The 12,059-nt window shown below is 43.0% G+C and overlaps 1 protein-coding gene across 6 annotated transcripts in view; it reads left to right on the forward strand.

Annotated features, from left to right (window-relative positions):
* Positions 1-12,059, forward strand: part of PIEZO2 (piezo type mechanosensitive ion channel component 2) — a 737,984-nt gene that overhangs the window by 654,491 nt on the left and 71,434 nt on the right. For all 6 annotated transcript variants that reach the window (XM_077270184.1, XM_077270188.1, XM_077270185.1 and 3 more), the window contains one exon: positions 6,979-7,172. In XM_077270184.1, the coding sequence (XP_077126299.1) occupies positions 6,979-7,172 (194 nt within the window). The remainder of the gene's footprint in view (positions 1-6,978; positions 7,173-12,059) is intronic.

Here is a 12,059-nt window from a genome sequence, read left to right on the forward strand (position 1 = left end):
AACCCACATGAACTTTTTTTCATTCAAGGAAATGGTACCCATGCTTGCAGCCTGACTGATAAATTTTTGTAGTCTCTGTGCAAAGATTTCTGTCGGATCCGAAGGCAATCTAACATATGCCTCTTCAAGATAAAGGTGGGTGGGCCAAAGTACCACATTCCCACCTTTATCAGCCTCCCTGATGATAAAGGAGTGATTGTTTTTCAAAGAAACCAGTGCCTTCCTTTCCAGTGGGGAAAGGTTATGGGTATTGCCAATGGACGCAGGTAATTGTAGAATGTCCGTTTTGGTAGCCTCAAAGAAGAATTTGACCGCAGGGACCATGGAAAAAGACGGCGCAGTAGAGGACTTATTCCTGAATGGAAAAGGTTTCCTACCTGCTGGCGTCGTGTTATCTTCCAACAGATCAAGGAGATCTTGAAGCACATGCTGATCCACAATCGATGGAGTTTGGATAATCTCTGGTCGTTGATGAATCACCTGCAGCACCAATTTTCTACAAAACAAGTAGAGATCCTTGATGAGATCGAATTTATCTGTCGTCCGGGTAGGAGAAAAGGACAGTCCCCTCTGCAGCACCGAATGTTCCGCTGGTGAAAGAACATAGTCAGATAAGTTAATTATTTGTAAAGCAGATGAAGGTACCTGTGTGGATCCCGTATCCAAATGAGGTCCAGGGGACAAAGTCAATGACGTCTGTTCCTGTAGTTGCGTCGATATGGCGACACAGGGCCCTGCCGATTGGTTGGACGTTTCCCGAGTCTTCTTACGTTTGCGTCCACGTCTAGTCTGACGTCGAGGTCACTGCCTCCTGATGATAAAAAATCACTTGAGCTGGTAGCATCAAGTGTAGTCTCTGAGGAGGCAGGGACCTGGCGATTAGAAAATTGCAGATTTGGGCGTGAATTGCCCGAGTGTCTCCAGCGGAAGGCCCTCTGGCTATCAAAATCAGAGCGATCCCTTATGAACTTTTTTTGTTTGCGATCTGCAACTTCTTTTTCAAATTTATCAAGTGTTTCTTTCAGCTTGGATTTGAAGGGTATTACCAGTGATACCTCATCAAAGGACACCAATCTACTTTCCAATTCTTTTATGTTAGATTTGGCAGAATTAAAAAGTTGTCTATCATGTTCCAACAACATGTTTATAATAATCTTGGAGCACTGTAAAAGTCCCTTTTCCCATGTCTGTTGGAATGACAATGATGGTTCCCATGCGGGAAAGATCTGCACCCGCAGGCCTCGTGGTACAATGCCTACCCTAAGATATTCTTCTAAAGTTCTAATGTTCCACCACAATCTAGCAGCAGATTTGTGGGCGGAAATAATATCTAATGAAAGTTTGGAGAAATCCGAATCATTGGTAACAGAATCAGTATTGGAAAACAAATTGGATGACTGGGTCCGCAAGCGGCCTCCCTGCTCTCCCAATCCATGCCACAAGGATGCAAAACACACCAGAAAATAAAAACACAGAAAAACAAATATAAACAATAATTATATCAATATAGAAAAAACTGATAAACACAAAATGAGGCCAAAAATAATAATCCTCATTCTACCATGTATATACAGTCCAAAATAGGCCGTGTGCTAACAACCGACAGGAAGCACACCCCCAAAAAAACTGTGGGGTGTCAAGGACAAGCAACAATATAGAGTATGTCGGGAGCACAACAATTGTATAAATATATCCACTAGGGTGCTACACAATGCATGGGGAATGCAATACTGGACAAGAAAAGAAGAGACACTACATAAATGTGTGCACACCTATATATCAAATATATCAAAACTTTATTATAAGACAAAAAAACATACCAGATATAAAAAACATTAAAAACATTGACAGTCACAACACAGGTATGGAGAACCTGTTAGTTGGGCTTTCCATGCATGTGTTGTGACTGTCACACAGCTGTGACACATGCAGCTGCGGTGCTGAACACCTGATTATCAGAGCGCTCCAGGTATCCGGGTTCCTGCTGCAGCTCCTTCAGTAAGTGCTATAGCTTGCCGAATAATGAGGGAGCCGAAGATATTTACTCATGTCTAGTCATAACAACTATGAATTTTAACTTTATGCTATAAAAAAGATATTTTATATAACACTAGTACATGACATCTCTGTTCTTAGCATTTCTGTAGTATTGTTTCACCTAGCTAATGAAAAGAGATTAATGGCTACTTTTGCATGCTTTGAACAAGGTATTGCAATCTTGCACCTGTGGATCTAACTCCAGTAAGAGTATAAGGGTATGTGTCCACGTTCAGGATTGCATCAGGATTTGGTCAGGATTTTTCATCAGTATTTGTAGCCAAAACCAGGAGTGGGTGATAAATGCAAAAGTGGAGCATATGTTTCTATTATACTTTTCCTCTAATTGTTCCACTCCTGGTTTTGGCTTACAAATACTGATGAAAAATCCTGACCAAATCCTGATGCAATCCTGAACGTGGACACATACCCTGATAGTAGCTCTTATTTCCAGAAGAAGAGTGGCATACAAAAGTTTGGGCACCCCTGGTCAAAATTACTGCTATTGTGAAAAGTTAAGCAACTTGAAGATTAAATGATCTCTAAAAGGACTAAAGTTATAGATGACACATTTCTTTTGTATTTTAGGGGACAAAAAACATAAATATATATATATACACTCACCGGCCACTTTATTAGGTACACCTGTCCAACTTCTTGTTAACACTTAATTTCTAATCAGCCAATCACATGGCGGCAACTCAGTGCATTTAGGCATGTAGACATGGTCAAGACAATCTCCTGCAGTTCAAACCGAGCATCAGTATGGGGAAGAAAGGTGATTTGAGTGCCTTTGAACGTGGCATGGTTGTTGGTGCCAGAAGGGCTGGTCTGAGTATTTCAGAAACTGCTGATCTACTGGGATTTTCACGCACAACCATCTCTAGGGTTTACAGAGAATGGTCCGAAAAAGAAAAAAAATCCAGTGAGCGGCAGTTCTGTGGGCGGAAATGCCTTGTTGATGCCAGAGGTCAGAGGAGAATGGGCAGACTGGTTCGAGCTGATAGAAAGGCAACGGTGACTCAAATCGCCACCCGTTACAACCAAGGTAGGTCTAAGAGCATCTCTGAACGCACAGTGCGTCGAACTTTGAGGCAGATGGGCTACAGCAGCAGAAGACCACACCGGGTACCACTCCTTTCAGCTAAGAACAGGAAACTGAGGCTACAATTTGTACAAGCTCATCGAAATTGGACAGTAGAAGATTGGAAAAACGTTGCTTGGTCTGATGAGTCTCGATTTCTGCTGCGACATTCGGATGGTAGGGTCAGAATTTGGCGTAAACAACATGAAAGCATGGATCCATCCTGCCTTGTATGGAGCATCTTTGGGATGTGCAGCCGACAAATCTGCGGCAACTGTGTGATGCCATCATGTCAATATGGACCAAAATCTCTGAGGAATGCTTCCAGCACCTTGTTGAATCTATGCCACGAAGAATTGAGGCAGTTCTGAAGGCAAAAGGGGGTCCAACCCGTTACTAGCATGGTGTACCTAATAAAGTGGCCGGTGAGTGTATATATATATATATATACCTTTGACCAAGGTTTCAGACCTTAATTAGCCTGGTAGGGTTATGGCTTGTTCCCTATCATAGAGGGAGGATAGCATCAAGGATATATATTAGTAGGATAATAAAACCTAACTTTTAATGTAAAATGTAATTTTTTATCTAAGTGGTGAAAAAAAAATCCAAACTGCATTTAACGGGTTAAAAGCCGCGGGAGGATCGCGATTCCTCCCCCAGCTATTAGCGGCACATGTCAGCTGTTCAAAACAGCTGACTTGTGCCAGAAAAGATGTAGGCTCACTGCCGGAGCGCACGTCAAAGTGAGGGTATCCGACATTAGCGTACTATTTAATCCCGACGTCGCCGGCCGTAACAGCGGTGACGTCACCGCTGTGCTCTGCTTTACGGCCGGCGCTGGCACATTCAGTGCAGGGAAGCTCTCGGCAGCAGCGCGTGCATATTAGCAGCGCTCCTGCCGAAAGCAGTTTTAACCCTGTGGACGCCGGGGGACGTGACAGACATCAGAATGTGAGTATGTACTGTTTTTTTTTTTTAACTTTTACAATGGTAACCAGGGTAAATATCGGGTTACTAAGCGTGGCCCTGCGCTTCAGTAACCCGATATTTACCCTGGTTACAAGTGAACACATCGCTGGATCGGCGTCACACACGCCGATCCAGCGATGACAGCGGGTGATCAGCGACCAAAAAAAGGTCCTGATCATTCCCTACGACCAACGATCTCCCAGGAGGGGCCTGATCGTTGGTCGCTGTCACACATAACGAGATCGTTAGCGGGATCGTTGCTACATCACCAAAAGCGTGACGTTGCAACGATATCGTTAACGAAATCGTTATGTGTGAAGGTACCTTTACAGTAAACATTGCTTGACCAATGTGTGAAATTGAACAATACCCGTCCATGTGTGAACATAAACCTTGCCTGACTTACAAAATGCACTGCTATTGTGTTAGGTAAACTATTCTCCACAAATTCAACTCCCCCAGTGTTTTTGCATTTGCATTTTTTTGTGAACTCATGAACTTTTTTGTTCAGAATAGTCAACAGTTTTTCAGACATAAAAATATTTTTCCACTAAATAATTTGATCAAATTGTCCTTTCTTCCAAAAATGTTTAATGATGTCACATACGACTTGCATTGGTGACCTAACACCTTGCATTGGTTTTACTTGTATGATGGAAGCAAAGCTGAACTTTGGGATCCTGAAAAAAAGCAGCAAAAATTACCACAAAATACAACACAACACAACATAAAAGCCAGCGAAATGCAGCTTTTTTACTGCCAAGAGATCAGGGTTTGGCTGCAGAAAAAAAGCAGCAAAAAAGCAACGTGTGCACATAGCCAAAAATGAACAAGAAAATCATGTTCAGTCATATGATATTAAAAAAGAAATAGCTAAATATAGCCTGAACATAGAATACTTGCAAGAGTCATATATAAAAAATACTGGCAGTATTCTGCAAAGGTAAGACAATCACAATAAGAAAAATACCCAATAGCTCCATACTTCTGTACTGTGCAATATATCATCAGTAGTGATGAGCAAGTATACTCGTAGGTCTCCGATTATTTGTGAGTGCTCGGAGATTTAGTTTTTGTTGACTCAGCTGCATGATTTACGGCTGCTAGCCAGCATAAGTACCGTATTTTCCGGCGTATAAGACGACTGGGCGTATAAGACGACCCCCCAACTTTACCAGTTAAAATATAAAATCTTCTTAAAAGTCGGGGGTCTTCTTATACACCCTATGTCGTCTTATAGGGCCGGTGAATATGTGCCTTTTGGGGGGGGGGGGAGTGATCCTGATGACGAGGGGGCGTCTCACAGGAAAGTGAGTATCCCCCATTACCTTATCGTAGCGGTGCAGCGTGGGGGTGTCAGTGCTGGGAGCGGCGGCGGCTGCTGTGTTCTGGTGCGGCGGCTCCTCTTCTGTGTGGGGCCTCTGTGCTGTGAGGTGGCGGTGGCGGCGGCATATCTTTATCCAGTTGGGGCTCCTCCGGCATCTCCTTAGCCCTGGAGGCCCCGCCACAACTCCATCGGTGCAATGCAGCGGCCATTTTCCCGGAGGCAGCTCAATAGGTGCGATGCGGTGGCCTCCGGGAAAATGGCCGCTGCTCAGATTCAGATCTCGTCCCGAAATCTCGGGACACGAGATCTGAATCTGAGCAGCGGCCATTTTCCCGGAGGCCACCACATTGCACCGATGGAGTTGCGGCGGGGCCTCCAGGGCTAAGGAGATGCCGGAGGAGCCCCAACTGGATAAAGATATGCCGCCGCCACCGCCACCTCACAGCACAGAGGCCCCACACAGAAGAGGAGCCGCCGCACCAGAACACAGCAGCCGCCGCCGCTCCCAGCACTGACACCCCCACGCTGCACCGCTAGGATAAGGTAATGGGGATTACTCACTTTCCTGTGAGACGCCCCCTCGTCATCAGGATCACTCCCCCTCCCCACCCACCATATACACCGGCGTACAAGACGATTCCCGGCGTATAAGACGACCCCCGACTTTTAAGAAGATTTTCGGGGGTTAAAAAGTCGTCTTATACGCCGGAAAATACGGTACATGTGGGGGTTGCCTGGTTGCTAGGGAATCCCCACATGTATTCAAGCTGTCTAGCAGCTGCAAATCATGCAGCTGGTCGACATAAACTAAAGCTCCGAGCACTCACAAATACTCGGAGACTACCCGAGTGTGCTCGGGAAAACCCGAGCAACGAGTATACTCGCTCATCACTAATCATCAGTGCTTATTTAGGCTACACACTCTCTGGCAGGATCTGTACAGCTTTGGTCATGTGACCCTGATTATATCATCACATGTCCTTTTGCACTTCTATGTTGCTCACTTCTTTTGATTGGTCAACGTCATACAGGAGGCATAAGTACACACCCTAGTAAAAACTATCTAATAACACTCACTTGGACTCAACTAAAGTTAACTTATGAGCTGTCAACAATGTGATTGGTAATATCTCCATGGCTGAAAGGCGTAATAAAAAATGCTATTTATATGCAAATATAAGGTTAGTCTATAGGTAAATATTAATAAAATGCTCTGAAATTAAAAAAAAACTTTTTATCCCCCTTTGCAGCCACTATTGCATTGTGTGTTTAGTTCAATGTAAAAAAAAATTCTGAAAGTTAATTATGGTGGATGTTGAAAATATCAAATCTAATCTAGGAAATTATACAGAAACTTTTAGGAATGTTTCTGGAAATTATTTTGGTGAATTTCATAATTGTGCAGTGTAAAATGTTTTATTATTATACCGTAAAATATTTCAGCACATTAATTTGATATCAATTTTGATTTATTTGAAATATTCCTATATCATGGTTATAAGGTATGTTGAAAAATGTAAAAAGCTAAAATTTTAATAACTATTTATTAATTCTTTAGGGTAATGTTCCCACACGGGAGAGCATTCACATGTATTACCAAAACCACATAATGATGACAATGTCTAGAGAGTCAGGACTAGATAGAATTGACGACCAACCTGGTTCAGCTTCTGGTCATCACAGCCATGGAAAAATGGCAAGTAAACGGATGGACAGTGCAGACTCTGCTGCTTCTCATGATAGCTTGTCCAGGTACAGTAACTACTCAGAAAAGTGATACATGAAACAGATATGTTTGCAGACTATGAAAATAAACAATAATAAAAATGCATTATCGTGTTTGATTTTGATGTATTGAGAGATTGTGAATCATAATCTACTTGTACTCTGAAGCAACGCACATTGCTGTGTCTGACTGCTTGGAAAGTAGATTAAAGGTTTTCAACTTTCTGAGGAGGAACTATTTGTCCACTTCATTTTAAAGGGAATCTGTCATTAGGTTTTTGCTGCCCCGTCTTTGAGCAGCATAATATAGGAGCACAAACCCTGATTACAGTGATGTGTCACTTACTAGGCTTCTTGCTGCAATCCTTATAAAATCACTGTTTTCACTGCTGCAGATATACTAGTTATCTGGATGCTGACCTCGGTATAACCCACCCACACCACTGATTGACAGATCTTTGTGTTCACTGTGCACAGCAGAAAGCTGACAATCATTGGTGGTGGCAGGGTTATACAGAGCTTATGAATAAGGGGACTACATGGCAGCAGATATACTAGTTCTTTAGTGATAATCTCCTGCTGACAATATATTGATTTAAACAAAACTGCAGCAAGCAGCTCAGTAAGTAGAGGTGAGCAGATCAATACACCCTGGATCAAATTTAACCCCTCCCCGACATGCACCGTACATATACTGCTCTGCGGCAGCTGCGTTCCCGCAAACAGTAGTATATGTACAGCTCGGCGATCGCACGGCCTCACGCTGAGCACCGCGGTGATCGCATTCAGGTATCAGCTTTGTGTGAGAGCTGACACTCTGCAGCAAAACCCACGATTGGTTCCCTGCCTGTCAGATCCTGATGTGATACTCTACAGTGCAGATGCATTGCAGAGTATCAGATCTACTATCTGTCACTGTACAGTGATGTCCCAGGATGGGACAATGTACAAAAGTAAAAAAAAATTAAAAAGTGTAAGAATATTTTTTTAAAAAAATCCCTAAATAAAGAAGAAAAAAAAAGAAATAAATATTTTTCCAATAAATATTTTTATTTCTGTTAATTAAAAAGTAAACAATAAAAGTTTACATATTTGGTATCGTTGCATCCGTAATGACCCGCTCTGTCAAACTATCCCACTAGTTAACCCCTTCAGTGAACACCGTAACAAAATAAATAAAAAACGAGGCAAAAAAAATGATTTATCATCATACCGCCAAACAAAAAGTACAATAAAACGTGATCAAAAAGACGGACGTAAATAAAAATGGTACCACTGAAAACATCATCTTGTTCAGCAAAACACAAGCGACAATACAGCTCCATCAGCGGAAAAATAAAAAAGTTATAGCTCTCAGAATACAGCGATGTAAAATAATCATTTTTTCTATAAAATAATTTTTATTGGGTAAAAGTGCCAAAATATAAAAAATATAAATAAGGTATCGCTGTAATCGTACTGACCTGAGGAACAAACCTGCCTTACCAATTTTACCACACACGGAATGGTATAAAAACAAGACCCAAAAACCAATTCCTGAATTGTTGGTTTTTAATCATTCTGTCTCCCAAAAGTCAGAATAGAAAGCGATCAAAAAATGTCATGTGCCCGAAAATGGTACCACTAAAAATGTCAGCTCATCCCGCAAAAAACAAGTCCTCACATGACTGTGTCGGCCGAAATCTGGAAAAATTATAGCTCTCAAAATATGGTGATGCAAAACTAGTTTGCGCAATAAAAAACGTCTTTTAGTGTGTGACAGCAGCCAAACATAAAAACTCGATATAAATCTGGTATCACACCAACCCAAAGAATAAAGTCACTTAATTAATCACTTATACTGCACAAGGAAAGGCGTAAAAAATGAATAAAACCAATTCTTCACATGCTGTTGATTTTTTCATTCTGCCTCCCAAAGATTGCAGTAAGGCTCGGCGCACAGTTATCCTGCGCTCTACGTTGAGCACTTTCACCGGGGTTTCCATGTAAATTTATGAAATACGTGATTCGGTCAGAACTCCTGGTGGAAGATTCCCTACAATGAGACAGATGGAGGCACTGTGGACTCCATAGGACCTGTGATCCAGTGGTGTCCGTCTTTTTAGGATTGCATAAAAGTGCCGTCGGCCAAAGTTTTGTTCACTTCTGAAAAGGACACCGCTGAACAGAGGCCAGACGGAGTCCAGAGTAACTCTGCAACCTCGTTATAGTGAATGGATACCTCAGGGGTTTTATCTGAATCATGTCACTCAGAGATTTAGATGGAAACCCCAAAGTTAGTGCTCAGCCTAGAGCACCGGATAAATGTGATCATAAATGTTATGGAAAAAAAAAAGCAAGTCCCCACTCAGATCTATCATCTGTCAACAGAAATATAGGGGTCTTCTATGTCACAGGTAGCACAAAGGCTCTGGATAGGCTAAATGGCTCCTCGCTCCCCAAAAGAAATTCAGCAAATTCTCCGCTCCCAAATCCAAATGCCCCCTCTTCCTTCTGAGCCCCATTGTGCCTAAACCACACTTAACGCCCACATATTTGGCATTTCTGTAGTGATGAGAGCCAACCTAATTTACAGGTGCACATGCAGAAGTATGAGCTGGGTATAACGTACTGGTGACTGCAACGTACTGGTCACTACAACGGCAGTTTGCAATCTTCACTTAGCAACATCCACAGCTGCTTGTTTCTGGAAAACACCTATGGGGTTATAATTTCCAAGACGTGGTCACTTTCGGGGGGAATTCTGCTTTTGTAGCACTTAGGGGCTCTTTATATGGAATCTGCAAACTAGTGTAGGAAAATCTGCACTCCAGGAGACAAATAGCCCTCCATCCCTCCCGAGTCTCTCCGTATGGCTAAGTAGTAGTGTACATCCACATATGGGGTATTTCTACATTCATCAGAAATTGTGGGACAAATTTTTGTGCCACTTTTAACCGTTTCCCATTATGAAAATGCACCCCTAGATGAATTCATTGAGAGGTTTAATTGGTAAAATGGGGTCACTTATGGGGGTTCTGCTGTTCTGGCACCTCAGGGGCTCTTCCAATGTAACATGGCACCCTCAAACAAGTGCAGCAAAATCTGCACCATAATATGGCTCTTCTTTCCTTCTGAGCTTTTCACTGTGCCCCAAAAGTAGTTTCCGACCACATATGGGGTATTGGTGAACTCAGGAGAAGTTGCACAACAAACTTTGGGGTCCATTTTCACCTTTTGCCCTTGTGAAAATACAAAATTTGTAGCTAAAAAAGATTTTTGTGGGAAAAATTAGATTTTTTTTATTTTCACAGCTTAACGTTATAAACTTCTGTAAAGCACCTGGGGGCTCAAGGTTTTCAATACACATTAAGATAAGTGTAATTCAACTGTGGAGCAGTTGCACTCAGCCACCACCAGGGGGCGCAGTTATGGGGAAAAATGGTTGCACTTACTGTGTAGCACTTCGGTGCAGAAGTGTAGGAAGCCACCAGGAGGTGGCAGAGTAGTCAGACAGGCCGAAGTCAGCAACAAACAGGGTAATGAAGTGCCAGAGGTCATAGCAAAGCATGAGGTCAGAGACGAGCCAAAAGTCAGAGCCAGACGGGAGTGCGGTATCCAAAACGTAAGACGGAAAGAGGAGTCAAGGTACAAGCCAGAGGGTCAAAAGCCGGTCGGGGAACGCAGTACCAGAGACTGAAAAATCGGAGGCGGAGTTTAGAGTTCAAGCCAAGTCATACACTGTAGGGAAATCACCAAATGTACACTGAGTCTGTGTCATGGGAAGCCTAGGTGGGCAAGAGCTAATAACCCGGGCCCCTGCAATTTCCCTCAGACTAGGGAAATCCTGACTGACCCTCTCCTAGAGTTTACACTGATGGTGTGCATATCTAGGCCTCCACCCTCACCCTATCTCCTGTTTCAACCCTAGGCTGAAACCACCACCCACCACCCAGTGAAGAGATCATACACCAATTCCCACAGTTAGCACAGACAAGGATAACTGAAAATATGAACCAAGCCGCAGTCACTCAGGAATACACAATAAGTGCACAGGGCAAAACAAATACAAATATAGGAAGAAGTAAATAAGACAAAGGGAAATACACCACCAGATACGATACTCCAACTCCTAGCTCACCACTCCAGACCGAGATAACCAAGCACTAGACAGAAGCTATAATCGGCGATGCCCAATGTTCAGAAGAACTATTTAAAGGCAGTGGGCTTGGCCCAGCTTCCAATCCGAGCACCAGCTAAATTAACCCCAGACCAGCTAGACAAAATCAAGCCGACGCCACTGAGCGCATAGTGGACAAAAGCGGAATTACCGCTGTCTGTCGAACGCCCTAGAATGAACAGCGTCCGACATGACAGTCTGGATAGGGAACAGGTCATACACACACACAGGAAGTCAGACGCAGTAGGATCACTAAGGTATACGGATCAGCTGCTCCAGCCAAGGACCAGAACTATCACTGACAAAGGCTATCAAAAATAGCACCAATAAATAGCCACCCAAGAACCATAAAGTGTCAGGAAAAGTTAACCCCTTCATGACCAGGCTGCGGAATAAGAAGCAAGAAGCAAATACCGACCTGGATCATGACAATAAGTTCCCAAAGGGGTCTAGTTTCAAAAATGGTGTCACTTGTGGGGGGTTTCCACTGTTTTGGCGCATCAGTGGCTCTCCAAACGCGACATGGCGTCCGCTAATTGTTCTATCAAATTTTGCATGTGCTCACTTCCAAGCCCTGCCGTGTGCCCAAACAATAGTATTCCCCCCACATACGGGTTATCAGTGTACTCAGGAGAAATTGCACAATAAATTCTGTGGAGCAATTTCTCCTGTTACCATTATGAAAATGCAAAATATGGAGCTAAAAAAGATATTTTTGGGAAACGAGATTTTTTTTTTATTTCCACGGCTCTACG

Source organism: Ranitomeya variabilis, chromosome 6 (assembly GCF_051348905.1).
Source record: "Ranitomeya variabilis isolate aRanVar5 chromosome 6, aRanVar5.hap1, whole genome shotgun sequence".
Lineage (NCBI taxonomy): Eukaryota > Metazoa > Chordata > Amphibia > Anura > Dendrobatidae > Ranitomeya > Ranitomeya variabilis.